The following is a 26,717-nucleotide window of genomic DNA, read 5'->3' as shown; positions in this document are numbered from 1 at the left end:
CACAGGATGGGGGCTGACCTGCGAGTTAAAACGCCTTGCAAGATCACATAGAACCGAGTCTCAGCCCGAGAGGCAGTGTTCCTCCTGGCCGACAGCCCCCCATTTTGATGGCGAGGGGTTCTGTCTGGAGCGGTGTCTGCCTGGTTCCTGGTATGGTGAGTAGCTGGAGGGTTTTGGGAAGGACGCGGGCTCTCCTTGGGACAGTCGGACCCACGGGTTCCCCTCCTTTCTGTCGGGCACCCCCCTTCATCTGTCCACCGAACCTACCCCTCCCTTCCACTTTTTCGGGGGCTGTGTGGGTTGTCTGGTCCACCTCCTGGGGTCGGGGGGGGCGCTATGCTGGTGATTGGGATGGGGGGGTAAAAATCAGCCGTCGGCGACCGGACGTTTTGCTATGCGGGTGGGGGGGCTGCTGCCTGTGCCTGTCCTTGAAGCCTAGGGATCCCTCCTGGGAGCCTCGTGGTGCCGCACGGGGCGGCCATTTTCTTGTAGTCTATGTGCTCAATGCATGGCAGCCATGTTTGTGTAGTCTGGCGGCCTAGTCTGGCAGCCATTTTGCAGTGGTTTGCCATTGAAGATAGCAGCGGCCATGACAGTGGAGCCCTCTGGGCAGCAATTTTAGCAATGGGAGCCCCTCCTCATCCCCTTGTGCTGAGTCCTGGATCCTTTCATTTCCTGATCGCTGCTCGTGCAGTGCAGATTTCCCTGGTGGCTGCGGTGCCTGGTTTCTGCGGGGTGGTAAGTCTGGTGGGGGTCCTCTCCCTCTCTGTTGAGAATAGATTGGTGCTCTGTGACTGGCAACTGGGTGGTGCTGCCAGAGCGGTGGGGGTTGTCCCTTAACAATGTTTTACACTTTTTTGTGGGGTCCCCTTGGAGACCTATGGAGTCTTTGTAGCACGTCTCCCCATCTGATCCCCTCTCTGAGGCTGCTGGGCCATCCGGGTCCCAGCCATCCATCGATGCACTGACAGCAGTCCTGGAGTCCCTTGTGCCCCGGGTGGAGGTGGCTTTTGGGCAAAGGGTTTGTGACAGGAGTCACTTTGGCTGGGGGGCTCGTGGAACCCAGATTACTTTAGAGAGGTCAGGAATCTTCTTGTCCAGCTTCCCCGACCCCTCTTATGGGGGCACAGGGTGACCAAGAACCCCAGTCGGGTCTGCACTAATCAGACTCGCTGTACAACCTTACCGCATTTCGTGTTATCCTGGGTTCTGTATGTGTTTGTGTTGAGAGTGAATGGCCTCTTTCATTTGGGACAATAATATGTCTGGACAATGTTCCTTTAAGAGATACATGGAGCTAGACAATTTGACTTTTCAGATTGCTAGAATATTGCAGGATTGTCTCATAGACCCTTGCTAGATAGTGAGGTGGGGTTTGTTGTTATCAAGTACCTGTATTCCATTGTTCTATTGTTTCTGTCTGCCCTAAGATCAACCCATTATGGGATGTATATGTGTATGTGGATTGGCTGCTAAGGGAGAGGGGGGATTGTCCCAAAGTGTATATCTCTTTGTGTCTGTGTTTTGAATAAACGGTTTTCATTCTTGTTCACTCCAAAACTTGTACTGTCGAGTTCTTGGGGTAACTATAGCCAGATTCACGGATCTCGTGTTCCAGAGCTTAGGAAGCAGCTTCTTGGTGGAGATACCCAGTCGGGGTGTCCGGAGACCATTACATTGGTGGCAAGCTGTGGGATGTTTCCTGCAGTCTGGGATATCCAAACCTCCACCGGGATCCAAGATCGGGATAGCAGACTTTGGTCGACCCAACGGAGATATGGACCTGGCATCAGAGTTCGAGGGGGTGCTGCAGATCACCCTTTCAGTATACCCCAGGACTGTGTCTGCGGATCAATACCTGGAGCTCAGAAAGCATATTCGGGTAGAGCCCTCCAGCTTGCTCGTATGTACCAGGGCAAGTGCTTTCCAACCCCAGGGCCACAGGCCAGTGACCAACAGGAGTTGCGGATGGCATTCCTGGGAGAGCGGCCCCAGGAGCAATGGGTATCCGAGTTGGACAGGCTGTTCCAGCAGGCATAAAGCCCCCCCTGGCCTTTTTCTGCCTCATCTGTCTCCTCAGATCCCAAATCTGATTCGGCAGACGTGGGTCACCCTGCTGGGTCTGCTACCACACTCCCGAAATCCTCATAGTGAGGATGATTCCTCCGCTTCTGCAACCGCACATGAAAAGGCGCTGGTGGACGCGGCTGCGACGGAGGCGCAGGTTCCATTTGGCACTCACAAGCCATTCAGAGTGGCAAAGGAGTTCCCTTTCCCCTCCTATTTTGACAGAAATGTCAATGAAGAGTGGGGACGACCAAAGCGTCCCCTTGGGGGTCCCGAAGCGAGTTGCTAGGCGATACCCCTATGAGGAGTACCTTTTTTAAGAAGTGGACAGTTCCACTGGTGGTGGACCTTATGTTTTCCAGAAAAAAACAAGGCAGCCATGATTCATGTTGAAGAAGACCAGGCTTTAAGGACCCGGCTAACGGAGGTGGAGGCTGTGGCCCGCAATTTGTACACCCTGGCTGGGTCAGCACCGAGGCCGATTTCCACCATTGCCCTGGTGTCGTAGGCTCTGACTGAGTGGGCTAGGTTTTCCATAAGAGGTCCCTGCAGGGAGATTCTGGCCAAATGAGTCAAGAATCCGCAGTCTCTGGACAATCGGACACGGCTGAGCCGGGAAACAAGATTTCCTGATATTGTGACTTCGTTCTTCGGCATTTCAGCTGGGCAAATCCTCCCTATCCTTGTATTGGACAGTGGTCACCACGGATGTCAGCCTGTCCGGTTGGGGAGGCGTCCTCTGCAAATTTTCTGCTCAGGAGATCTGGACAGTGGAAGAGTCCAGACTACTGATTATTATCTTGGAGCTCCGAGTGATCAGACTGTGCCGGTGTCCTTTTCCTGACAAGGCGCCTTCTACTCGGGTACCCGGTGCCTCCTGGGCTTTCCGTCAGGCGTCAGTGACGCAGGTTTGCAAGACAACGACCTGGTCATCGGTGCACACTTTCACAAAGTTCTGTAAAGTGGATGTGTTGGCATCTGCGCATGCTTCCTTTGGCCGCAAAGTTTTTGCAGGCTGCTGTTTAGAGGACCTGGTCCTCTTTGAGGGTGTATTGTGTTTTTTTTTTTTTTTTTTTTTTTTCAGGTGAGCTCCAGTTGTTGTTTTGGTTGAGCCCCTGTTTACCTGGTTGGCTATAGTTAGCCTTGGGAATTTCTTTTCCGCTGCTTTTAACGAAACTGAGTACCTATAGCAGGGAGAGGGAGTATACCCCCTGGGACTGCCTATAGGCATAGCCCGACCTTTTTCTGCCTACTGTCCTACTCCTGTAGGGGGCAGTATAACCCAATGGTTAAGATCAGGAGCTGTGTCCGTTAGTGAACATCAGAGAAATGGATTTTACGGTAAGTAAAAAATCCCATTATTTCCCACTGACTTTTTCAATAGCTGCAGCCCTGGAGCCTCTGAAAATGAGGTGCCTGCAGCATTTAACAACCGCTTTCTTGTAGGCTAGAGGTAAGACTGGCCATACATGAGTCAGTCTGTTTGAAAAACTGACCCGATTTCCCTTTCCACACCTTTTGGGGTGGATTGTGGAATCCTCCCCGCTATGTTCTTGTATTCTGGCACCGAGGAGACTCCCCCACCATCAGAATACTCTAACCAGCACAGCAGATTGACTTCTGTTCAACCACAGTAGCCAAACATGGATCTAAATTTGGCTTGGTCTCTGCTGAACCATCCAAATTTCGATCCATGTTTGGCCAGCTTAACTACTTGAGCTCCAGAAGATTTTACCCCTTCGTGACCACAAAATGTTTTGCTATTTAGCACTGCGGTATTTTAATTGGTAATTGCCCTGTCACATGCAACAATATATGAAAATGAAATGTATACCATTTCTTTTTTTTTTTTTTTTTTTTTGGTGGTACTTGATCACCAATGGGTTTTTTATTTATTATATAAACGACAAAAGACCTAAAATTTTTGGGGAAAGAAAAAAAAAATTATTTCCTGCTATAAAATCTCTCAAAAAAAAAAAAAAATGAACAAGCATAGTGAGAGAGATTACTATATGGTATCTGACGTTCGGTCTGCTCCTGGGAAGACGTCCCGATGACAAAACGCATTGAGATTGGCTGTTACTGAAGATATCATGCTTGCTTAGCTGTTATGCCGTTCCTTTTTCATCAGCTGACAGTCTGCAGGTTTTTGATTTGTTTGTGCCTGTTTACAACTTATCGGAGGGTATCATCTCCCAGAAGTGTTTCAAGCTTATCCTGCTCAAAGCTAACTATGGGTCTTCGAAATTGTACCTGGTGTGCATGCCGAAGCTGTAAATATCTAAAGGAGGAGTTAGGGAGTTGAAATTTGTTTTTAATTTGATTTAATTTTGTCTATCAAAAGTAAACAAGGATTCCCCCTCCCAAATGTCCGCTAATGTTTTCACCCCTTTGCCCGCCCACAAGGCTGGGTCTGGGATGGAATGAAACTCCGGTAGATGCTGCTTGAACCATAGCAGAGTATTCGGGGACCAGACCGCTACTTTTTGATTAGGTACTGTAATGATAAGTTGCCAAGCCCTGACCACCGTTCTCATGGATGTGGTCAGGGTGCGATAAAATGTTTGCAGTCCCTTTTATAGAGGGTGTTGCACAGGGTCTCGTAAGACCCTGCGAAAGCCTACTCCAGGACCACTGATGCGTTGGTTTTGTTAGAGACTAGCCACCCGTGAGCCTGGACCAGCATAGCTGCCACAAAATACAGAAAAAAGCCAGGGCAGGCCAAGCCCCTTTGTGTCCAGGGTCTACAGAGCAGTTTCCTACTAAACCTAGCTGGGTGTGGGGACCAAAGGAATGTGGTCATGAGAGTCAAAATGTTTGAATAGGGATCTTGGCAGCCACACCGGGGAGTGTCTGACTATATAAAGTAGCACTGGCAGAACCTTCATTTTCATGTGGTTCCATAGACCCTAATGGAAATGCATCAAAAACGCAGTGTTTGCGTTTTTTGCTGGTTTCTCTCACAAGACAAAAGGCACCTCCTAAAAACGCAATAAAGACGCATGTGGAAAACACATAAACCACAACCTGCATAGGTGTGAACCAGGCCTTAAAGTACAAATTAAAGGCACTTTTTTTTTTTTTTTTTTTTATAGAGGACTAGATTAGAACGCCAGTTGTTATTGCTGTCTGTGCTCCCTCTTAAGGAGATTCACCCTCTCTATTTTCCTGTTTACTATTCTCATTGAAACTAATAGAAGAAATCCCAAATTTTGGGTTGTCCCCAGAAAAGTAATAGAGGGGAAATCTTCCAATAAGAACACTAGTTCTGGTGACCTGTGGGTCCTCAAGGGATTCCCTTAGTTTGCAGGGATTTCCTCTCACTTTCTGTTTGGCTATGGGACAGGAAGTGAAGGAAAGTCTCCAAAATGAAAACACTGATAGTGGGAAAAAAAAAATCTGACAGGGTTATAACCCTCCCTTACTCTATCCCAAATGGGGGGGGGGGGGGGGGGAACGTTTTGCCTAAAGTTCTACATTAAAGGAGAAGTTCACCTTTCATAATCTATTACATGTTACACCCATGTTCAGGGTGTAACATGTTATGAACAGACCTCCCCGATATGACAGCCAGCAGGGATCTTCTTGGCTCCACTAGCTGTCACAAAAAAAGTGGCCAAGCACGGCTCCGCCTGGCAGCATCTGCTGATCGCTGGTGCAATGCTTTACAGGCTCCAAAAAAAAAAAAAATACACATTTTTTTACCTGCAAACGTTTATTATTTTCTAAAGTGAACTTCTCCTTTAGGGATCCTTTAGACCAGAGAGCGGTTTTATGTTCATGCAGTCTACTGGTCATTTTTACCAATGCAATAATCCCATCCTACTTAGCAAATAGTTGGCTAGAGCCAATCCAATCTCTACTATGATCAAAGGATCTATTGTGGGAATTAAAGCATGGCGTGGGCATAAGGCTCCTCCCTGCATCTGCCATGGTTAACATGCCTACATATCATCAGAGAAAGGAGCTTTGGTAATATGGTACACGTGACTCGCACCTGTTTCCTGAGCCATTATGACGGCACAAGAAGCTTTATTTCCCCCAGCATGTGCTTAAAGCATGATCCTGAAATCTGAAGCGGTCTCGACTTTCCTGCTTGACTCATTTTGAAGCAACATTCCCAACAAAAATCCAAAAAAATTTAGACCAGCTTTCAAGGCAAGCTTCCAGGCATTGGGACAATAAAGCGGAGAATAGGTTAGGCTAATGTTCATATTGCCAGCATGACAATGCAGCAAGAGTCAGGTGAGGAGTCGCAAACTGATTGGATTACCTTCAGTGTCACTGTTGATATAATGAACAGCCTGGCTGCTGATTAGCCTGTCCTATGTTTAATCCCGACAACCTAATCCCTGTAGACGGGTGACTGTGCCCTCATTAGAGACATGCTCCACTTCTGCACATGTAAACAAACACATGCGACCTGTTCTGTTTTATGACTCCTATAGATGCGTGTGTGATGGATCTCAGAAGGGTCATCAGCAGTGCAGTTAGATTATGTGCTTTAAAGTGTGACTTCCACTTTGTACAACGTTTTGATTGTAAATAGAAATGTCAGTACTGCAGTTGCATGCTGATATTAAAAGAATTATCTTTGAGTGTCGGTTCGCACTTGTGCAGTGCGGGCATCACATGCTATTTTGAACAGGAATCGCACCACATTCCTGTTCAAATCAGATGTGATTCTTCAGCAGTGATATTTGAGCCATCATTCTGTATGGCTCAAGCCGCTTCGCATCCATACCAAAATCGTGCAGGACCCTTTTTTTTTGGCCCCAGAATCGGATCGCATGTGTGTGTGTGTGTGTGTGTGTGTGTGTGTGTGTGTGTGTGTATATATATGTATATATATATATATATATATATATATATATATATATATATATATATATATATATATATAATTTTTTTTTTTTTTTATACCAATCTGTAGGGGATGAAATAATTATCTTCCCTACTATGTGTGTATATGTACACTCTGACTGTGTGATTTCTATCTTTGTTTCAGGCCAACGATGATCAAGTATGGCATTAACAACATTCGAGAGCTGGTGGGGCACAAAGTCAATCTACAGATGGTGTACGACAGTCCGATATGCCGCCTGGATTCGTAATAACTTAGCAGGATTAGTTACGTTTTGTACCAACATCAGAAGGAAGAGTATTATTAGAATGTATTGGGCTCTGTACAGTTAAAAAAAAAAAAAAAAAAAGTACCACATATACCTGTTCCTCTGACTTCCCTGTGTCTTCCTTGGGTTGCTGGGCTTTACTCTAGATTTGTGTCGATGGACAAATGCAGCTTGCTTCCAGGTTTATTTGACCTGTAGTTTTCCTGCTTCATCAGTCCAAATTTGAGCCATGGGTGGCCCTTTTAGCATCACCTGGCTCAACAAAATTTGATGGAGCCGGTTGCGAAATTGTTGGCCAAACAGTTACTGTATCCCAGCAGATGCAGTCACTGTTCGGGTAAACAGGCAGCTACAAGTGCTGTGGCTGAGTACAATAGCGGCAGTGTAGATTCCTCCATCCATGCTGTTAGCATTGTTGGTGGGAATCAATCGGTTTTTCTCATTCAGCCCATAAGACAGCAGGCACCCTTGTGAACACCTGTTCACCACACATGCTGCTTCCATCAGTTGGCATGATTTGGGAAGAACAGAGTTTCAACAATGAATTGAAGGACATGTAGAAGGTATAAGTCCATCAATCGCCAGTCTTGGTGTACGCCTATTCAGAAATCATAGAGTGACCATGTCTGAAAACGCCACCATATTACCCATATTTTATAAATATCGAGATTATATACCACTCCTTTTTCTAAGAACCAGATCGTAAAAATGTTTTTTATATAACAAAAGACACCTATTTATTTACATACTCTCCTGGACTTTTAACAATTCACACCTGAAAGAGGGCAAACTCTAAAGTCTTGTGTCTGCTTTACATTAACAATGGGAATACAGAAAACATCAACAGTTTTACTACTATTCTTGCAGATTAGATACAACCAGCTGCAATAAAGAGATCATTTATCAGTAAATGGGTGTTGTGTTTTGTATTTCATTTCTCATGCCAGACTCCCTTTTGGTCCCTTTTTGAGTCCATTGATCACATAACTTGTAACATACTGGTAAGTTCTTGGATGGGGAGAAACTGAAACACCAATGGAAGCAAACTGCAAGTTAAGTGTACTGATCGAGGGCCCATTTAAACGTTCATATTGCGGTAATGTGCAGCAATGCGTGTTATGTGTTTGCAGTGGCAATTTATTTTTTTTTAAATGGTATCCCAATGCACAAAGGCAATTGCGTTGCATAATAGTGCATTAAGTTACAGAAAAAAAAAACTTCTGATTTCGAGCACATGGAGGTGCACTGGCAGCCCATTCATTTCAATGGGCTACCTCAACACACGTAATAACCAACATAATAACATATTAACACACAGCACAAATTTAAATGGGCCCTTAGTAATCCTTGAGGCATAATCATTGCGGTGTATCAGTTGTTACATTTCCTGCATTTTTTTTTTTTTTTTTTAATATACTGGCACAAAGGTTGGTTAGTAGACAAAAATCACACACTCCATCCACAATAGGCTAAGAAGTTCCTTTTATTTATAGAACAAATCTATACATGGTATATGTCAGCTACAGCAAGAAACAACTTTCAACTAATTTGGCATTTATTGCACCTAAATTGTCATTTAAAAAAATATATAAATTAATTCGGCTAGTGTGTGTATGTGTGCCTAATGCCTCGTACACACGCATCGATTATTGGCCAGGAATTTTCGGCCAACGTCCGATTTGGCCGATTGTCAGCTTGTTAGTATGATGCTTCCGACTTTTCGGCCGAAAAAAATCTGGTGTGCATGCTATAAAATTTTTGTTGGCCGTTACCAGAACGGGCGATTTTCCGTCAGTCAGTACAGATTTCGGCAGACAAAAATCTGATGAGCAAGACTGGGCATGCTTAGAGAAGAAGAAACACACGGAAAGTAAACCAGCACATGACATCACTTCTGAAGTTGGTTTTTGTTGGCCGAGAAAATTCGTGTGCAGTCTAGGCACATTCCAACCAACAAAACACCACTCTGGACAAAAGTCGGACGATCGGTCGGCCGATAATCGTTGCGTGTGTACGAGGCATTAGTTACATGGGAGATTTGTAATATCTTTGTCAAGCTCCCTATATCCCTAGCAACTAATTTGTTAGTTTGGAGACTGATCGCTGAACAGATGACTTTCCCATTATGTAATTGTATTCAAGATACAGATGCGACTCACTTCATTTTCTTTGCGCATCATACCCATTAAAAGTCTTTCTCAATCTTTCCACTGCCAATGAATCCTTGTAATGATTTTTTAGGTCTAGGGAAACCCCTGCTAAAACCAATTCATCAAGGGTCAGTGGGAAAAATGCACCTTGTATTGGTGGTTAGTGTGAAGAATGCCCCCTTTGAAGACACTGAAAAAGAACAGTGGTGCCATATTGCAAAACTGTGAAGGCACCGTGAAACGGGAGGTCAATCAGCCATAGATCAAGTAACCCCTAGTTAAGGATGGCTTGACTGTACTATATTGCAAATCAAATTTATGCAGCGCTAGCATCAGTACTATGACTGTACTATATAACTTATTTACACATTAATTAAAAAAAAAAAAAATTATGTTAATTTATGTTCTGATTTAAGCCCCTATTTTTTTGTGTTACAGGCTACAACTCTCAAAGTTTGTTTAAATCTTTAACAATTTAACTTATTTTATTTTCTCTTTTTTAGTCTCTTAAATATCCAATTTAAAGTGTTTTGTTATAACTGTTTGAGAAGTGCAAAACATACCTGTTGCTCCTGCCAGAAATCAAATCTGCTTTGTTATAAGGAATTGTGTTCCCAGTTCTCTCCATAGACTACAGAACACCTCCTATCTATGTTATGGAGGAAGGGGGTTTTCTGTAGTCCTGCTCTTGGAGGACAGCCTCGATCCTCCATAGATACTGTAGGTTGAGTGACTGTTGTCACCCTAGGACAAGAAGAGTGTTACTTGCAGGATCACCAGGTAAATTATGAACGTGGCAATCATATATAAGAACTGATAAGCTGAAATATGGAAACTCCTGTTCTTGAGTTATTATACACTTCAAAATGTTCTCTTACTGCCTTAAAACTGCCCCCCTTCTCTCCCCCCCCTTTTTTTTTTACCTTTCTTCCTGTATTGCGCTGGCTGGCATCAGGTGAATCTATATTGTGCTCCCAAATCCACCCCCTAACTACCATCAACTCGTATCGACTAATATGCAGTTGCAACTTTTAGCAATTATTTGCTAGTGTTTTTATTGGCTTGATGAATCACCAAAAAAAAAAAAAAGCCCCATCAGTATAGCTTAGATTGAACTATGGGGGTGGGGTGGCTCCAATTTAAATAAAGTGCAATTTTTACATGAAGTAAAAAAAATAGATTTTTTTTTTTTTTTTTTTTAAAGGGTATTGTCATAAATATATATGTAAACGTTTCAGTTTGATTTTCATGTACTTTTTATATGTTGTGTGGAAAAAAAAAAAATATATATATATATATATGGCATGTTTGGATCCCTTCCCCCATCTTTGACCCTGTGCTTGCTGCTGATTCAATAATGAAAAGCTTTCATATCTCTAAAACATTTGTGAAAGTAGTCAGTTGCCTGTTGTATTTGCTCATCCACAGCAATTGAGTAACAAAATGGCACCTCGGTGGCTAAGAGCAAAATGGCTTCTGGTTAAGACCTCTTGATGTAAAAATAACATTTTACAATATTCTAGCTGAATTAGCCTTAGAGAGGGACTAAAATGTTGTGCTTCATCATCTTCCTGACACTCATACATGCAGCCACCAAGATAGAAACTGTGGGTAGATCTACAATACATGGCCTGCATCAGCTGATGGAGTCGTGGTCAACTTCTGGGGAGTGCCTCCTTTGCCTTGCACTCTAGACTGTCCTAGATAAAGTTGCTGTTGATTGCTTATATCAATGTGCCTGCACTCCCAAGCACCAGAATTGGAGACTTCGCCTGAGTCAAGGGCTTTTGGGTATTGTGTTCATACTCCCATCAGTCATTAGTAAGAATATACTACACACAGCAGTAAGTACCAGGTCCCGGGCCTTCAGATGCTTTGGAATGAGGCTTTCCGCAGGCCAAGGTTTCCTCCGTATGATGCTGGCAGGTAAAGGTTCTCGCTGCTTTTTGAGATGGATATGCAGACCTCAGGCTGACTGGGCAAGCAGTACACATCCATTCTTTCAGTTGGTAGTGGCAGTAGAGGACGTGTGGATCTTGGATCATGAACTAAGTGACTTTTACTTTCCATGTGAGGTCCTAAGATGCAATCTTTAAACAGATAAAAAAAAAATGTCATTAATTTTCATTTTGACGACCCTTGAACCATCACATGGTCATTCCACTTTGCACAAGTAAGGCCTAATACACACTGAGTTTGCAGCACCCAAGTGATACAGGTGCAGTTTCCATCAGCCTGTCAAAACACACTGAAATACACGGCGGCTAAATGCTGTACCAAGTTGTACTTGCATTTAGGGCTGTGATTACTTAGTGACTTATCCCCAAAACTGCAGGAATTCTGCATCCTGAATGCATACAGTCCTAAAAAGGGGAACCTCTAGGAGTTCCCAGGCCCCCGAAAATGCAGATATTTGACACACGTTTGCTAAGCATCCAGTGTGCATGTAGCCTAAATCACATGGCAACATGAAGCACTATACAAAGCTTTTCATCTAGTTTTGAATAGTGTAGATCAGGGATCTTCAAACTATGGCACTCCAGTTGTTCAGGAACTACAATTCCCATCATGCCTAGTCATGTCTGTGAATGTCAGAGTTTTACAATACCTCATGAGACATGTAGTTCCGCAACAGCTGGAGGGCTGTAGTTTGAGGATCCCTGGTGTAGATAAATGTTAGAACATCTCTTAGGTTTTTATTGTCTGTGTCCCCACTGGGGAGATTTCTATTCACTTCCTGTCCAGAAAACACATCAAGACGTGAGAATAAATATCTCAGAAAATTAAGGAAAATCCCACCTTTAAGAATCTTTGCTGAAACTGATGTCCCTTTTTGGAAATTTACCCTCTTCCCTGGTGACACTAAGCCAGTAATAAATACCTGACAGTGGTGCTATTTCTAGTTTGCGTGTTGAGAACATGCTATCTTCATTCAGGCATCATTTAGGGACAGAATCTACAGTGCCTTGCGAAAGTATTCGGCCCCCTTGAACTTTGCGACCTTTTCCCTAATTTCAGGCTTCAAACATAAAGATATAAAACTGTAATTTTTTGTGAAGAATCAACAACAAGTGTGACACAATCATGAAGTGGAACGAAATTTATTGGATATTTCAAACTTTGTTAACAAATAAAAAACTGAAAAAGTGGGCGTGCAAAATTATTCAGCCCCTTTACTTTCAGTGCAGCAAATTCTCTCCAGAAGTTCAGTGAGGATCTCTGAATGATCCAATGTTGACCTAAATGACTAATGATGATAAATAGAATCCACCTGTGTGTAATCAAGTCTCCGTATAAATGCACCTGCACTGTGATAGTCTCAGAGGTCCGTTTAAAGGGCAGAGAGCATCATGAAGAACAAGGAACACACCAGGCAGGTCCGAGATACTGTTGTGGAGAAGTTTAAAGCCGGATTTGGATACAAAAAGATTTCCCAAGCTTTAAACATCCCAAGGAGCACTGTGCAAGCGATAATATTGAAATGGAAGGAGTATCAGACCACTGCAAATCTACGAAGACCTGGCCGTCCCTCTAAACTTTCAGCTCATACAAGGAGAAGACTGATCAGAGATGCAGCCAAGAGGCCCATGATTACTCTGGATGAACTGCAGAGATCTACAGCTGAGGTGGGAGACTCTGTCCATAGGACAACAATCAGTCGTATACTGCACAAATTGGCTTTTATGGAAGAGTGGCAAGAAGAAAGCCATTTCTTAAAGATATCCATAAAAAGTGTTGTTTAACCGCTTGCCGACTGCGCACAGTATATTTACTGCGGCAGTCGGCCCCGGCCAGGCAGAGTGACGTAGGTCTACGTCGCTCGCCTGTCACTCCTTCCAGAGCCAATAGCGGGCGGGCGCACGCCCGCTGAGGCGCGCGCCCGCCTCGGCTCGTTCACGGAGGAGTGCGGGAGTGTGACTGGCGGACCTGATGTCCGCCGGTCACACTACGATCGCCGGTACAGCGGGAGAAAGACAGAGCGGCTTATGTAAACAAGCCGCCTGTCAGTTCTCCCTGTGTAAAAGTGAAGATCAAACAGTTCTACTATGTAGAACTGTTGATCTTTGTTTTTACACTAGTAGACCTGTCCCTGCACAGTTAGAAACACGCCCCTAGGACACACTTAACCCCTCCCTGTCCAATACTGTTAACCCCTTCCCTGCCAGTGTCATTTTTGCAGTAACAGTGCATATATATAGCACTGATTACTGCAGTAATGTCACTGGTAACCCCAAAAGTGTCAAAAATGTCAGTCAAGGGTCCGATCTGTCCGCCGCAATGTCGCAGTACCGCAAAAAAAATCGCAGATCGCCGCCATTACTCGTTAAAAAAAAAAACACCAAAAATGACAAAAATCTTTCCCTTTGTTAGTAAACGCGATAACTTTTGCGCAAACCAATCAAAATACGCTTTTTGCGATTTTTTTTTTTTTTACCAAACATAGGTAGCGTAAAACAAATTGACCGAAAATTTTAAAAAATTTTGATTTTTACATTTTTTTTGGGGGGAATTTCATATAAAAAAAAGTGAAAAATATTGTTGTTTTTGTAAAAATTACGCTCTTTTTTTGTTTATAGCGCGTGATCAAAAAATCGCACAGGTGATCAAATACCACCAAAAGAAAGCTCTGTTTGTGGGAAAAAAAGGACGTGAAATTCGTTTAGGTACAGCGTCGCACGACCGCGCGATTGTCCGTTAAAGTCACGCAGTAAAAAATCGCAAAAAAAACCCTGGTCTTTTAGCAGGAAAATCCTCCGGTGGTAAAGTGGTTAAAGTTGGCCACAAGCCACCTGGGAGACACACCAAACATGTGGAAGAAGGTGCTCTGGTCAGATGAAACCAAAATCAAACTTTTTGGCAACAATGCAAAACGTTATGTTTGGCGTAAAAGCAACACAGCTCATCACCCTGAACACACCATCCCCACTGTCAAACATGGTGGTGGCAGCATCATGGTTTGGGCCTGCTTTTCTTCAGCAGGGACAGGGAAGATGGTTAAAATTGATGGGAAGATGGATGGAGCCAAATACAGGACCATTCTGGAAGAAAACCTGATGGAATCTGCAAAAGACCTGAGACTGGGATGGAGATTTATCTTCCAACAAGACAATGATCCAAAACATAAAGCAAAATTTACAATGGAATAGTTCACAAATAAACATATCCAGGTGTTAGAATGGCCAAGTCAAAGTCCAGACCTGAATCCAATCGAGAATCTGTGGAAAGAACTGAAAACTTTGAAATATCCAATAAATTTAGTTCCACTTCATGATTGTGTCCCACTTGTTGATTCTTCACAAAAAATTACAGTTTTATGTTTGATGCCTGAAATGTGGCAAAAGGTCGAAAAGTTCAAGGGGGCCGAATACTTTCGCAAGGCACTGGACTGAGATGCCAGATCAGAGATGACACTATCACTTAAATTCTGATATCCATTAAGCTTGTATTCATAAATGTCTGATAAAGATCCGCCCCTACTTCAGCCTTGTGACTTGCTAAAAAATTTACAATGTTGCAGTCTGATCACCGCAGGTAAAAAGACTGAGGAAATGCTTCCTCCTGCCTGCAGCAGGCTGATGATGTCAGCTCAGCCTAGGCATATCGCAGGAGCCCAAAAATGAAAAATTAACACTGTTACTGTATATTGTGATATGTGAGGAATCTATCTAAGACTTGTTAAGTTTATGTATAATTTTGCACTTGAGCAGCTCAGAAATGTTTCTTTGTACCTTTCGTAGAGCAAAAAGTCAGCACTATGGAGAATTCACTTTGTATAATTCCGACAATGCATAATAATTTATAATCTTCTAATTATATTGCCAAGTGTAGTGCGGCTGACTAGAAAGTGAGTGCATCATGAGCTCCCTATATCCATGAGCCCTTGAAAGCATATGGACATGATAATAAAGACATTTCTTTTACAGGAAGGCTAGTGGTAGTTAGCCACATTCAACTGGACTTGGTCTGTAATGCTGAAGATGTTTCGTAGATTCCCCAAGCCATTTTCTTCAGTTCCAATTAGTGTCAGGAAGATACCCCAGCATTTATATCCACACAGCACAGACTCCTTGAAGTGGATGTAAACCCTCACATATACCTAGTGAAGTGAACAGCCTCAGATGATACACCCTTGATACATGTGCCCAGGTCAATGTTCATGAATGGGGTTTACATCCACTTTAACTCCTAGCTCCATCTTTTCTTTCACTTTAAATCCTTTGTTTTGGCCAGCTTGGCCCAAGCAACCTATTTCCTTTACAACCTCTTATGGCTAGTCAGCACTGTTTAATAGAAAAATGTTATAAATATCGTAATTTCCCTTTCCTGGTGCAAATCCATGGCAGCATACATGTGGTAGCATGCTGCTATGTTGGTGCCAGGAAAACAGAAAATTGTTTTACTAACCATATTTTTTTTTATTCCTGGCGCCAATCCATGGCAGTATACTACCACATGTATGCATTGATAAAAATAGAAGGCTTCCTATGAATGGCTGAGAAGATCTCGGTCCAACTCGCTTTTGTTCCAGCAGTAGATGGGGAAGTCCTTGTACCACTTCCAAAATACAGCGCTGTGTACAGTATGTAACTGCAAACAGCCACTACATCAATTAGTAAAGAAAAGTTAATTTGGGCCAGCTTGGCCCAAACAAACTACTTATAGTGAAAGGAAAGATGGAGTTAGGCTTTAATCCAGTTACCATGGAGAGTGTAGAAGTTGAGATGGGAGATGTGGAAACCACCCTGTTTAAGTTACATAATTTCATCCTTGGAGGATGACAACAATTCACATCTTTGGACATGTAATTTGAAAAATTAACAATTTTGGAGATTTTGGCACCAAGGGTAGGATTATGTAACTAGAACAAGGTAACCCCATAGTTCCACAACTTTCCTCCCATCCTGTTCTTGGACAATTAACTTCTGCACATTCCATGGTGCCTGGATCAAGGTGTCTACGCTACCTGTGTGGATATAAATGCTAGGGTATGTAGTGGCGATATAAATGTAGTGGCTTAGAGGAGTTCTAAAATGTCTTCAACGTTACAGTATATCTAGCTGCCTGTGAATATTACCACCACCTCTACCATGACCTGGATAAATGAGAACCTTCACAGAAAAATGGATTCACATTTTTGTAAGGCTAACTATGATATACATGCTGTATACTATATATTAGTATATTTCAGGTACGTAATGGGTTTAACCTTTACCTGCAATGTCATGGGCTAAATCCTTAATGAGGTGACCCACGATGGCATAAGCAGCCCCCACCACAACCACTCCAGCCATGAGCAGGTAGATGACGGCTCGTGGGAGAGGGATGAGCTCATATTCCATGGGCTTGTAGTCTGCGTAGGAAGGGTTTTCATTGGAGACCGAGAACTCATACGCAGATTGTGCCTGGTGATGGCTGCCGGTGAGATTGATTGTTCGCAAATTGGACATTACTTCCATCTCCTAATGCAAAGAAAGTGAAAATTAGATTTTTTTTAGACCTTCTTGTCAGAATCCAATATTTCTTATTTCAAGTGAATTTATTAAAATTGATGCTATTTTACCTATTGCAACATATGAATCTCTGTTCGGGTTACTTCTGCCATAACGCACAACATAGTGCCAGAAATGAACCACTATTTATGCTTACTGTTTCCATTGGGCTATTGGCAGAAGATCAAGTCCAAATGTTCCATCTCCTGTTCAGTTGAGAAGAAATGGTGCTTTTGTCAAAAGACAGATCTGTGGTGGACCTTGGAATATTTTTCTTTTTGAATTAAATTATACAGAATACACGCTATAATTTTTTGTAACTCAGTACTCTACATAGCTGAAGCTGTTATTCAATAAGAAAAGCGGGGCACAGTGACATCCCCACGCGATGGTTTGTTTGCAAACAAATATCCGGTGATCAACATAATTGGCTGCCGTGGGGATCACATGATTGAGAACCCTGTAAATCGATCGTATGAAAACTACTGCTGCTGCCAGCAAAAATTCAGACAAACTTTTAAGTTTACTGTTGTAGTGTAAATTAATAAACAGTCCTCAGACGCCTAGGGATTAAAGGAAATCTGTGCGAAGAAACACGTAGGCTGCTGATCCGATGACTTTAAAACTCTGACACAGAAGAAGCATGCAGATTATGAGCTCTCACTTCACTGGCTGTATGCTTGTTCCACTTCACTAGACAGTAAACCCAACATCAAAATGAAAGCCCTGGAGACTGAATTTCTCAAATAGACAATAGTAGTTTCATATTTTCTATCCTAACAGGTCCACTTTCAATTTGATGTCTTTTTTTACATCTACATCTAGCAGCTGATGCCAAGCCTTCAATAGTCTTGTGGTAAAACTAACATTAAAGTGATTGTAAACAATCACCTTGTAAAACAACCCATTCCGTTTAAAATAGAAATTAAATGCAACACATTTTTTATATGGCTATAAAAAGGACATTATAAATCCCTTTTTCTCTTTTGTTCTTTGATGGACACAGCTCCAGAATCTTCTTGACCATTGGGTTTTGCTACCCCCCTACAGGAGTAGGACACTAGGCAGGAAAAAAGCTTTACCAAGCCTATAGGGCAGTCCTAGGGGGTATACTCCCACTTCCTACCATAGGCATTCAGTTTTTTTCTGCCTAGTTAGAAGTAAGGACCTGGTTTCTTTGCTGGGATCTCTGGTCCTTGCATTTTTTCCTTTTTAAACTGATTTTTTTTCCTATTTTATTATTTTCTGTTCCTGTGAGATCTACAATCAACTGCTGGACTGGGCGACGGACTGGACATTCTAGATCCTTACGGCCTCCCCAGTCCGGGAGAGCGTGTGCAGACCTCAGCCATGCACTAGTTCGGGCGTGACATAGCCCCACTGAAGGGGAGCTGGCCTACGAGCTAAACATCTGGCAAGGGCGAACACAACCTGGTCAAAGCCTGAGTGGCAGCCTGTCTCCTGGCCGCAGCACCCCCACTCTGATAGAGAGGTGGTCTGCCTGGAGCGGTGCCCACCCAATGGTATGGTGAGTAGTGTCCCCCCTTCCATGGTGGCTGGCCTGTCGGGGTGGACGTGGGCTCCTCCCTGGGACGGTCAGACCTTGGGTTTCCCCCATATGTCAGGGTCCCCAATGGACCACCCCATCTACCCACACCTAGCTCCCCCCTCTTTCCTGCCCCCCCCCCCCCCCGAGGGCGGTCATACCTGGTCCAGATCACCTGTGGGGTGTTGAGCGGGAGCGATGGGGGCCAGGGGGGGCAGTTTAATGGGGTGCTGGCGGGGGTTCTTGCCAGGGCCCCCCTTTACTTGCAAATGTCCCCTATGGGTCCCGGGAGCCGCAAGGGCCCCGCGTGCAGCTGCTGTTTTGCCGTGGACAGCTGACTGTACATACGTTTGCCATGTTTGTGTAGTCCGCCGGCCATTTTCTTAGTGTTTCCCATTAACTAAAGCGGCAGCCATGTTTTTGGAATCTTGGGGGCAATGATTGTGGCGGTGGACCTCTAGTAACTGACTCCTGGACTTCCTCTTCCTTTCTGATCACCGCATGGAGTACATCATACTGCACTCTGCTCTGTGCTGATTGGGGTAGTGAGTGATTGTGGGGATACTCCTCTCTCTGCTATAGTAGCGATTCAGCTGTGCTGAGACTTGTAGTGCTGCTGCGGGGGGTCACTTGGCAGCGTTTGTTACTATTTTTGCCCTGAGGTTCTCTAACTAACATGGAGTCCCTGGAGCAGATTTCACCCCCTGATCCCACCTTAGAGGCAGCGGACCCTTCTGGGTCCCAGTTCACCCTGCCTGCCATGGCGGAGGCTCTGGAGTCCTTAGTGTCCAAGGTTGATGTGGTCCTGCAAAAGAGGACCAGCAAAAAGCGTCCATCGCCTTCAACTGCCTCCTCTGTCTCCTCAGATTCTGAGTCTGATCTGGCCACCACGGATGCGAGTCACTCTTCTGGGCCTGTGTCCACGCACCCTGATTGCTCTGATAGTGAGGATGATTCCTCTTCCGCTACAGCCGCGCATGAAAAGTGCTGGTGGATGCACTGATTGTATCAGTGCGAAAAACTTTAAAAATGGAGGATGCAGCTGCGTCAGTCACCTTTGGTACCCGCAAATCCTCTAAAGCGGAAAAGTTTTTTCCTTTTCCTGCTTATTTTGACAAAATTGTCACAAATCAGTGGGGATGGCTGAAATGCTGGTCCGTGGACCAAGCTTCCAAAAAGGCCTCGGCGGATCTCCCCTTTGTGGGGGATCGCTTGTTTGGGTCTTCCCTGGATGAAATCATTAAGGGAGTCACAGAAGGGAAGAACTCGGTCCGGCTACAAGATCAAATTTCAGTCTTATCCTCCAGAGCGTTTTTTTCCTTCCAACCTGCGTTTATCCCCAGAGCGCCTGAATGGTCTCTTCAGTGTGGTACAAGACTTGCTACTGCAAGGGGTGATTTTACCGGTTCAAGTTCGGAACATTTTCGGGGGATTTATTTAAACCTGTTCACTGTTCCCAGAAAGGAAGGCAAAGTTCGTCCAATCCTGGACATCAAATCCCTGAACCGCTTTGTGCGGGTACAGAAGTTTCAGATGGAATCTATCCGTTCTGTGGTGGCATCTCTTCATCAAGGCGATCTTCTGGTCTCTATTGATATCATCATAGACGCTTACCTCCATATCCCGATATACGTCGGGCATCAGCGCTTTCTCCTCTTTGCCGTGGGCGAGGAACATTATCAATTCGTGGCGTTACCCTTTGGTCTCGCTTCAGCTCCTCGAGTGATCACAAAAGTGTTGGCTCTGGTGCCAGGATTGTTGCGACATTGGAGGATTGCTGTGCTGGGGTACCTGGACGATCTTCTTCTGTGAGTAGAGTCTCCGACTGCTCTACAGGACAACCTGGACATCACTGTGCGGACTCTGCAGGAGTTCAGTTGGACTTTAAACTTCCAGAAGTCTGCTCTGGTTCCGTCCACCAAGTTGGACTATCTGGGTCTGACTCTGGACTCAGCCTAAGCCAGGGTGTTTCTTCCACTGAATAAGCTCTAGAAGCTGCAGGATGCTATTCGACTTCTGTTGTCCAGCAGACGGTCGTCTCTCTGGACTTGCATGCGGGTGCTGGGCCTGATGGTGTCTACCTTCGAGACTGCTCCGTTTGCACAGTTCCACGCGAGACCTCTGCAGAGAGATTCTTGCCAAGTGGGACAAGAATCCACAGTCTCTAGACAATCTAATCCTGCTGAGTCAGGGTACAAGAGGGTCCTTGATCTGGTGGCTTCACTCTCCGGCTCTTCGACAGGGAAAATCTTTCCTTCCCCTGTACTGGACGGTGGTGACCACAGATGCCACTCACTGTACTCTAACTTCGGGTGATCAGGCTTTGTCTGCTCCATTGAACGGTTTGTCTTCAGGGGTGTCTAGTACAGATTCAATCGGACAATGCCACGGCCGTGGTATATGTCAATCACCAAGGGGGCACAAAAAGTGTCCTTGCGGCTCGAGAAGTAGCTGGCATTCTAAGGTGGGCAGAACATTTCATTCCAGCTCTCTCTGCCGTGCATATTCCGGGGGAAGGAAAATTGGCAGGCAATTACCTCAGTCGACAGGCCTTGGATCAAGGGGAGTGGTCTCTTAATCCGGAGGTGTTTCACTAGTTGTGTCGCCGGTGGGGAACTCCCAAGATGGACCTGTTGGACTACTGTCTCAACAGGAAGGTGCAGAGATTTCTGGCAAGGTCTTGAGATCCTCTAGCCGACGCTACGGATGCACTGGTGGCTCTTTGGGGCCAGTACTGTCTTGTATACGCTTTTCCCCCTCTCAAACTTCTGGAGAGACTTCTACGGAGGATTGAGGCAGAAGGAATTCAGGTCATCTTTGTGGCCCCAGACTGGCCTCGCTGGTCTTGGTACAGAGATCTAGTACGGCTTGTCGCTGATGTTTCTTGGTGACTCCCTCTCAGAGGGAGTCACCAAGAAACATCAGCGACAAGCCGTACTAGATCAAAACCTGTTGGCCCAAGGGCCGATCTTCCATCCTGCTTTACAGTCACTGGCTTTAACGGCTTGGCTGTTGAAAGCCAGGCGCTGAAGGATAAGGGGTTGTCGGACTCGGGGATTCCCATGCATTGTCCCAGAAGGTAGCCTTCTTCGTGTCAATTACTTCTGCACGCAGGGTATCAAAGCTGGCAGCCTTGTCTTGTCGTTCACCTTATCTGGTGGTTAACAGAGAGTGCTTTGCCCTTGTCAGTCGTTCCTTCGAAAGGTTGTCTCTGGTTTCCATCTGAATGAAGACATTGTGTTACCTTCCCTCTGTCCTAATCCTAAGGAGATTGCCTTGCATTCTTTGGATGTGGTTCGGGCGATCAGGATGTACCTCACGACAACCTTTTGTCGGTTTGTATGGATGGACCTTGCAAAGGGTTGGCCGCGTCTGCCGCGACCATTTCCAGATGAATCAAACAGATGGCAGTGCAGGTCTATTTGATCAAGGGTCAGGTTCCTCCTTTCCCTGTTAAGGCGCATTCTTAGTGCTTCCTGGGCCTTCCACCATCAGGCATCAGTGATGCAGGTTTGCAAGGCGGCCACCTGGTAGTCTGTGCACACTTTCACAAAATTCTACAAAGTAGATGTGTTGGCATCTGCGGATGCTGCTTTTGGCCGCAAGGTTTTGCAGGCCTCTTTGAGGGTGTATTGTTTTTTTCAGGTGAGCTCCAGTTGTTGCGGGTTGAGCCCCATGTTAACCTGGTTGGCTAGGTTTAGTCTTTGGGAATTTTTTTCTGCTCTGTTTTTCTCACCCCTCATTTTGCCACTGCTTTGGAACGTCCAAATGGTCAAGAAGGTTCTGGAGCTGTGCCCGTCAATGAACGAAAGAGAAAATTGGATTTTTGTCTTACCGTAAAATCCTTTGCTCTGATATTCATCGACGGACACAGCACCTACCCCTTTTATTGAGTTGGGTTATTTTTCTTCTGACACTGCTTGCAACAAAACTGAATGCCTATAGCAGGAAGTGGGAGTATACCCCCTCGGACTACCCCATAGGGGTGGTAAAGCTTTTTCCTGCCTAGTGTCCTACTCCTGTAGGGGGCAGCATAACCCAATGGTCAAGAAGATTCTGGAGCTATGTCCGTCGATGAAAAACAAATATAGGAAAAAAAGAGAAAAATTGTATAAGTGATCACATTCCCTTTGTTCTCAGCTGCATAAGACCTGGGGTGGGGGGGGGGGGGAGAATCAGCAGCAGGCTGAGCTTCCCAATGAATGGCTGTGCAGCAGGGACGTGTCAGTCTTTATTTATTATTATTGGAGGAGAGTACAATGAGTTCCGAGCATAGCTAGAGAACTTACCACGATGTGCTCTCCTGCTTAGCGTGGTCAGTTTTTAATAGGAAAGCAGAGCGACTGGCAGGAACACCATGGATTTTACACAAAGGAAACAATACAAAAAGAACAGGATACTGTTTCATACAAGTACATGGTACAGCAGCCACATAGCAGAAACATGAAGTGTTGGGGTAACAAATGCTTTAAGCAGAAACATGCAAACCTGAAAAGCACATACTGATGTTTTGTCAAGCAATGCCCCAGTGATTCACCACCCTATACAGTGCTACTTTGGATCAGTTGTCTCCAGCCTACACAAGGGTGCTAGATGAGGCCCTGTACTTGCCTTTTCCCAGCCCTAGAGACAATTTTACTCCCACTGACACCAATGATGGGGCACTATTCCTCCCACTGACACCAATGATGGGGCACTATTCCTCCCACTGACACCAATGATGGGGCACTATTCCTCCCACTGATACCAATGATGGGACACTATTCATTGCCACTAACATTGATGATGGGGTGCCATTCTTCTCACTGACACCAATGATGGAGCACTGTTCATTCCCAGTGAATCCAACAATGGGACACCATTTCCCCCACTAAAACCAAGGATGGGGCATTGTATACACCCATTGGCAACAGTCAGGCTCCCTAAAACAACATAAAACTGGCCCTTTGTTTAAAAGGTTTGGAGACCCCTGCTTTGGATGAATAGTAAGCTTGGCCCCCTGGCCACATTCCCCATTGAGCTCTCTCCTTCCTTCCATCTATTAATCAACAGAGCAACCAAATCCAACACAAGCCTGATTTCAACTTTCACCTCACTATCGGTAATTTAATATTTTGGATGTGTTTGGACAGTTTGGGTGTGTAGTTGGCCACAGGGTCAGAAAGGAATGATTTGCGTGACTCCGCTCACTGTGCTAAAATGAGGAATATACTCTAATTTTTGGGACTTGTGATGGAAGGAAGATTAGCAAATACCTTCTGCTTTAATACATCTCTCCTGTGTTTCCCACAGACTCACTTTTTTTTATAACCATATTTTCTTGTTTTATAATGAAAAGAGCATACAGTATGCAAAAGTAGAAAGTTATGATCGACTGCTGAATATTACAGCCAAAGAACTAGAAAACAATTCAGCAAAGATACCAGGAGATATAACTAACAGGCAAGACCAATGGGCCAACCTGCCACCCCAAATGGGCTCAGACTCCCGTCAGGTCTTGGTCACACATACCAGCAATGTGTAAACCATAACATAACATAGTAGGTCAGTACAGTTAGGAAATACTTTGCCCTGGAAAAAGGGGGAAAACTGATACAAAAGGTTCACAGACTCCCTTTTTAATTGGTATATTCTATATGCTGTTCTATACATGAGACCTAAACACAGAAGAAGGACACAAGGGAAGTTTGAGTTCAAAAGATAGAAACTTGGGAACTCTATATACTTTTTATCAGTAGTGATCAACTTACCTAATATAGGGGGTCTGAAGTGCGGACCCTGACATCATCAAAGGGGCCTAACATAATATTTAGTGAATGTAAGGCTACAAAAAGATGTCGGGAGGTTGTCAGAGGCTGCAGATATAGTACAAGAGATGGACAGAGACTGCAAACATGTTAAAAGATTTTGTCAGTCTGAAGACATGCTACAAGAGGTGGTCAAAGACTGCAGACATAGTACAGTAGATGGTCAGAGACTGCAGACATGGTACAGGAGATGGTCAGAGACTGCAGACATGGTACAGGAGATGGTCAGAGACTGAAGACATGGTACAGGAGATGGTCAGAGACTGTAGACATGGTACAGGAGATGGTCAGAGACTGCAGACATAGTACACGAGATGGTCAGAGACTGCAGACATGGTACAGGTGATGGTCAGATACCATAGGCACGGTACAAAAATGGTCAGAGACGGCAAACATGGTAAATGAGATGGTCAGAAACTGCAGACATGGTACACGAGATGGTCAGAGACTACAGACATGGTACACGAGATGGTCAGAGACTGCAGATGTGGTACACGAGATGGTCAGAGACTGCAGACATGGTACAGGTGATGGTCAGAGACCGTAGACATGGTACACAAAATGGTCAGAGACTGCAAACATGGTACACGAGATGGTCAGAAACTGCAGACATGGTACACGAGATGGTCAGAGACTGCAGACTTGGTACACGAGATGGTCAGAGACTGCAGACATGGTACAGGTGATGGTCAGAGACCGGAGACATGGTACAAAAAATGGTCAGAGACTGCAAACATGGTACACGAGATGGTCAGAAACTGCAGACATGGTACACGAGATGGTCAGAGACTGCAGACATGGTACACGAGATGGTCAGAGACTGCAGACATGGTACACGAGATGGTCAGAGACTGCCGACATGGTACAAGAGATGGTCAGAGACTGCAGACATGGTACACGAGATGGTCAGAGACTGCAGACATGGTACAGGTGATGGTCAGAGACCGTAGACATGGTACACAAAATGGTCAGAGACTGCAGACATGGTACACGAGATGGTCAGAGACTGCAGGCATAGTACAAAAGATAGTAGAAGACTGCAGACATTCTTCAAGAGGTGGTCAGAGACTGCAGACATGGTACAAGAAGTGGTCAGAGACTGCAGACAGGATACAAGAGATGGTCAAAAACTGAAGACATTCTTCAGACTGGAGACATGTTACATGAGACTGCTAGAGGTAACTGCTGTTACAGCCCTTTTAGAAATCAATGCTTCCACATTTGTGCTCCCCACATCCTCCTTAAAAAAAACTGCTTGGGCCACATGTGATATTTCTCTCAGCATAATCCATTATAAATGATCAAAGAAAAAACAATGATAAAGAGAATAGGCAGTAGAGATAAAAGTAATACAGTGTAACAAAAGGCAGTCTAAAGAATATATTTCTTCCTTGGCCTAAGTAAGCACCTAGGTAAGGAAAATGCAAACTTCTGTCTGCAGGGGCCCAAAGGGCCACCCAACAAGCACCAAAGGGTAATTATGCCTCTTTGGGCAGCAAGAGTCCCCTGTATACCGAGCAAGCAAGGAAACAAGTAAAATAATACTTACTGCTTTTCTGCTAATCAATAAGAAAATATTCTTTGAGAAGGTAAATCCAGGCTTGTTGGATGTTTGAAGGGTCTCCTTCCAGCTCTAGCTAGCCTGCTTATAATAACAACAAGAGCTTTCTCATTAATGTGTCCTCCTGGCAGAGGAGCAGGTCAGAACTCGCTATCTGTGATATAACAGAAGATTAAAGGGGCCCTTCCAGAGAGTTACCAGCTGTTACTGCAGCTTAAAGCTCCATGCCGCATCCCACAGCATTTCATTTTTCTCCTGATGATTGTCCCTTAGTCTTTTATAATACATTTTGGTTCTAAAACGTGGACGTATGTCATCGGCTAAACGCAACATGTGCATGCTATTAAAGGGGTTTCCTGCATTCGCAGATTTATACCATCACTTTTGAATCTCCTGCTGATTAAAAGCTAAATGTGCTGTTAGAATGCATTATCCCTCTTAAAGCGGAACTTATCCAAGCTCTCCCAATCAACAGTGATTATTTTTAATCCTCATTTTTTATATTTTTTCAGTTACTTCCTGGTTTCCTGTCTAGGCAAATTATGTCACGTGTCCCAGGACTCTTCCAGGAGGCAAGAGGGGTTTTCTCATTTAAGCACACCAACCTTCCTATATGGCTGAGCTAAGGGCAGATGGATCCCAGGACATAAGTGCTAAATAAATTATCTGCACTTATTTAGGATGGCCCCATCCAGAAATCCTAAGGGTGGTTTTCAAAATTATTTCTCAACAAATAAAAGTATGAAGACATGGATGGATAAGGGAGTTTGCTTTGAATAGTAAAAATAGATTGAATAGAGTTTTTGGTTTGTTGTGCTCATATTCAATGAAGATCCGCTTTAACCACTTGCCGACCAGTCACTGGGACTGTACTGCGGCAAAGTGGCTCGATTCCGTCCAGCGACGTAGACCTATGTCACTGGACTCCTCCACTTGTGGGCGGCGCCGGAGGCTCGCTCCCGCT

General features: G+C 44.6%; 2 protein-coding genes across 2 annotated transcripts in view; one reads left to right on the top strand and one right to left on the bottom strand.

Moving 5' to 3' along the window:
- FARSA (phenylalanyl-tRNA synthetase subunit alpha) overlaps nucleotides 1-7,342 on the top strand; it is a 43,955-nt gene extending 36,613 nt beyond the window's left edge. The window contains exon 13 of the mRNA XM_082252985.1: nucleotides 7,076-7,342. Coding sequence (XP_082109111.1) covers nucleotides 7,076-7,181 — 106 coding nt within the window. The 3' untranslated portion in view covers nucleotides 7,182-7,342. The remainder of the gene's footprint in view (nucleotides 1-7,075) is intronic.
- A 3,652-nt stretch (nucleotides 7,343-10,994) lies between these two features.
- SMIM44 (small integral membrane protein 44) lies at nucleotides 10,995-25,868 on the bottom strand. Its single transcript, XM_082257279.1, has 3 exons — nucleotides 25,742-25,868; nucleotides 16,563-16,809; nucleotides 10,995-11,439 (listed from the first exon to the last, which is right to left on the bottom strand). Exons 2-3 carry the CDS (start codon nucleotides 16,804-16,806, stop codon nucleotides 11,216-11,218), a joined length of 468 nt encoding a protein of 155 aa, XP_082113405.1. The 5' UTR covers nucleotides 16,807-16,809; nucleotides 25,742-25,868; the 3' UTR covers nucleotides 10,995-11,215.
- Between the last annotated feature and the right edge of the window lie 849 nt (nucleotides 25,869-26,717).

This window comes from Pelophylax lessonae, assembly GCF_965119305.1.
Source record: "Pelophylax lessonae genome assembly, chromosome: 4".
NCBI lineage: Eukaryota > Metazoa > Chordata > Amphibia > Anura > Ranidae > Pelophylax > Pelophylax lessonae.
This window is presented reverse-complemented; position numbering and strand designations above follow the sequence as displayed.

What these genes read in the sequence shown, in the direction of transcription:
- SMIM44 (XM_082257279.1), bottom strand. Translation starts at nt 16,806, where the DNA reads ATGGAAGTAATGTCCAATTTGCGAACAATCAATCTCACCGGCAGCCAT. An exon ending in TTTAGCCCATGACATTGCAG is followed by an intron (nt 11,440 to 16,562) that starts GTAAAGGTTAAA and finishes ATCTGTTTAAAG; the next exon opens with ATTGCATCTTAGGACCTCAC.